Genomic DNA, 3,472 nt, shown 5'->3' on the forward strand with positions numbered 1-3,472 from the left:
CCCGGGCCGGGCCGCCGCTAACCGCCGCCTCCCGCAGGGTCCCCGCTGTATCTCCACGAGCTCCTGGAAGGCAGCGAAATCGCCCTGCCCGAGGTGCCGGTGCCGCCGCGGGTAGGTGAGGGCCGGGAGCGGGCCTGGCGGTGGCCCTGGCCCCAGCCCTCACGGCGGCTCTCTGCTCCTGCAGAACCCCGAGCTGGTGGCGCGGCTGGAGCGGATCAAGGCCCGGCTCGCCAACGAGGAGTACCGGCGGATGACCCGCAACGTCACCGGGCAGGTGAGCGCCGCCGACCGGGACGCACTCCCCAGCTGCCCTCCCCTCCAAAGGCAGGCTGCCAAAAACCCATCGTTTTAAAACAACTCAGCAAACCTACTAAGGCTGGCAGCTTGGTGTTACCCCCAAACCAGCTCAGCTGAAGCTGACCTGAAGGACAGGAGAGGCTAGGTGACCCTTTGGTTTCTGTTTCAAGTTCTAGTTCTCTCATTTTCTAAGGCTCCCACAGTTATGCCATCTGTGTGGGGGCATCCTCTGCTACCCCATCAGGAATTGTTCCTCAAAAGCATGACAGATAGCAATGTGACAGATAACAAAGGAAATTTTCCCAGTGGAGTTAACATAATAGAGGGGGGATGTGAGCTGGGATTAGAAATCACCCTTCTTCAGTGTCACAGACTGACCACAAGCACAAATCCAGAGAAACCCAGACTTTACAGAACCACTTCTCACCTACAGCATGCCCGGCTGCTAGAGCCCCACAGAAGACAAATGTATTTCTGAATGAATCATTGAGACAGGATACTATATCGATACTGCTTCAGTTATTAAAATACAACACAACACAAGTTGTTTTAATCCTTTCTTTTAGGAGCTGAACCGGTATGGGACATTGGCTGACTTTGGGAGGCAAGGTGAGTGGCTGCCTCTCCTGCTGATGCCAGTCAGTGTGTAGCTACAGGCAGAAAAATCAGTCTTGGGAACCGTTGAATCACTAGCTGACATCTAACAGCCCTTCCTGCTCCAGGCTGTTAGATGTCCCTGGATGGTTTCGATGCACAAAAGCATTCCTCAAGTAAAGGAGCAGCACACTTACAGTTCTTACAGATATTTCTGGAGGCATAAAGCGTGGAAGTTCGGGAGTATTCCTGTAGCCAAACTGAGGCAGTCACTGGCAGRTTCAGTTAGCAGGATGATAGCTTGTCCCAAACCCTTCTCTCCAAGGCTTCTGCAAACAGCTTCTAGCCTTTCCTAAAAAGCACTCTTTCCCTCCTCTCTCCAGTTCGATCTGTTAAAGCTGTGGTCATCACCATATTCAACTTCATCGTCACCGTGGCGGCCGCGTTTGCCTGCACRTACCTGGGCAGCCAGTACGTCTTTGCGGAGACGGCCGCGGTGAGTGAGCGCGGAGGCCTGCGGCACCTGGGGCCCGCGTCGGGCGCGCGTCCTGCAGGCCAGACCAGAGTGGCAGATGTGCTGCGGGGCACCAGGCAGCAGCCTGAGCGTGCACACGGGGGTCACTTATCTCTGTTTCTGTGTCCCCAGCGCATCCTGTCAGCGGTAATTGTGGCCTCAGTGGTTGGCTTGGCTGAGTTGTATGTAATGGTGCGGACCCTCGAAGGAGACCTCGGCAAACTRTGATTGTGCGTTTTCCTGCAAACTGTGACCCTCATGCTGGAGGSTTTTGCCCTCCCCAGAAGCCATTTATTTGGGGCAGGTTTGTCATTGGGCTATCAACTGTTTGTGCCTGCTACTGTTACCAGGAAAACTGCTGCGTTCCTCAGGCCTCATCCTCTGCTTGCCCACCCCTTACATGCCTGAAATAAATCATGGATTAAAGATTTTGCAGCTGCAGAACTGAAGAACCAACAGCAGTGGATTCATACTACCCCAGGATAGAGAGGGGTGTCAACTGCTGCTGTCACAGTTCTTTGGTGAAGTTGCTACATTTTTTGTTGTTTTTTAAATAAATACATTGTGTTTATGTTTGCAACCTTCTTTCTGCCTGAAAAGAGACCTCTTTTGCTGTGCAGCACGCTGGCTTGGCATCTAAAAGACACTGGAGAGCTGTGAATCTTCCTTCTCCCTCTTTTTCCTGCTCCATCTCCTGCAGAAATCAGTGCCCTCACGTGGCCTGCTCTTACTGCTCCTACCTGATCCCTTGCCCGCTTTAGGGAGAGCATTACTGACTTGTGACCAGCACAGCAGTTACCTGACGTGTTTGGTGGCAAGTACGTTCCCCCCTGCACTGGCCAGTTCAGGAGAACGACGACATCTAACGCAGCAGCGCTGCAGCCGCGCTGGGGTTTCAGCCTCGTCTCGAGCGGCTCCRTGGACAGACGTACCCTCTGCACAGCTTGTACGGCGTTCTCACCGGACCAGGAGTCGCGCTGGGGTGGCTGCTTCTCCTGATCTGCGGTCTTGTGACTGTCGGGGCCAAACGGAAACTCGAGGCCCCTGAGGAGGAGCACACGCCGCCGGTGCCTGCCAGAGCAGCGCCGTACCGTGCCGTGGAGCGCGGCGAGGCACCCGCAGGCAGAGCCGTCAGCTTGCCTTCCCCTCCGCGGGCAGGCTGCCTCCCCTCAGCCAGGGGACCGGGGCAGAAACCTGGGCGGCCACGGGGAAGCACTCGGCCTTTGCCATTGCCAGCCGGCGGGTGCCCTGCTCTGTGCTGGCCCGGCTCCTTGCTCCCGCAGCCCGTGCCCGGTCTCTGCCCGCCAGCAAGCAGGAGCTGCTCTGTCCTTCCACTCAGAGGCTGAGGGAGCCCAGCGGCTTTGCCAGAGCATCTGGGGGTCCCAGCTGGGTCGAGGCGAGGGGCCCGGATGTGACTGCAAGGTGCAGCTCTGTCCCAAGGCTGCCCCCACCACCACTTAAACCCGGGAGGAAAAGTGGTTCAGTGCAGAGCCCAGGGCTTCTCGGATGCTTTGGAGCAGAGAGCTGAGCCAGCTTGGCGCACCGGTGGCCTCGCAGCGGGGAGGGGGCCCAGCGGCTGGCGCTGCCTGGCCCTGGGCACCGTGGGCAGGACACCTGCCGAGCAGGCGGCGTGCCAGGGCCGGACACGGTGATTAATGCTCTGATGGCAGCTAAGCCCCTCTGCAAACACGCTTTAATATCCGATACGGGGAGATGGGCCAGCACCTGCGAACGTGCCTGCGGATTAGGGGCGGCCGCGCCACAATCATCCGCGGATACTGCCTCAGATTAAGGTATTTTTCCAAAAGATTAGTCRGTATTAGGGGTCTGATGGGGAGCTGGCCCCGCCGCAGCCTCACCGGCATTTAGGATATTGGATGGCATCGCAGGGACCTGAAGGAGCCGGCAGTAATTCCAYGCGCTAATGAAAATCACGGCGCTAAGCCGGGCCGGGGGCCGGGGGGGCCCGCTGGGGCTACGGCTCGCCCAGGTTGGTGAGGGCCGCGCTGTAGATGAGGTCGGAGATGGAGCCCAGCGAGGTGGGGAGCCCCCGGGGGGGGCCCGGGG

General features: G+C 58.2%; 2 protein-coding genes across 3 annotated transcripts in view; both read left to right on the forward strand.

The window, feature by feature from the left end:
- The first annotated feature begins 20 nt into the window (after positions 1–20).
- VMA12 (vacuolar ATPase assembly factor VMA12) lies at positions 21–1,990 on the forward strand. Of its 2 annotated transcripts, XM_085309303.1 has the most exons (6): positions 21–111; positions 185–274; positions 864–906; positions 1,275–1,387; positions 1,538–1,635; positions 1,756–1,990. In XM_085309303.1, the coding sequence occupies exons 2-5, from the start codon at positions 251–253 to the stop codon at positions 1,631–1,633; spliced, it is 276 nt and encodes a 91-aa protein (XP_085165429.1). In that variant the 5' UTR covers positions 21–111; positions 185–250; the 3' UTR covers positions 1,634–1,635; positions 1,756–1,990. The 2 variants fall into 2 exon arrangements, with proteins under 2 accessions (XP_085165429.1, XP_085165428.1); XM_085309302.1 differs by having other exon boundaries at positions 1,538–1,990.
- A 103-nt stretch (positions 1,991–2,093) lies between these two features.
- Positions 2,094–3,472, forward strand: part of KIF12 (kinesin family member 12) — a 7,214-nt gene continuing 5,835 nt past the window's right edge. Inside the window, exon 1 of the mRNA XM_085309300.1 lies at positions 2,094–3,198. Coding sequence (XP_085165426.1) covers positions 3,119–3,198 — 80 coding nt within the window. The 5' untranslated portion in view covers positions 2,094–3,118. The remainder of the gene's footprint in view (positions 3,199–3,472) is intronic.

This window comes from Rhea americana, unplaced genomic scaffold (assembly GCF_003343005.1).
Source record: "Rhea americana isolate MKP2758 unplaced genomic scaffold, rheAme1 scaffold_295, whole genome shotgun sequence".
NCBI classification, from domain to species: Eukaryota; Metazoa; Chordata; class Aves; order Rheiformes; family Rheidae; genus Rhea; species Rhea americana.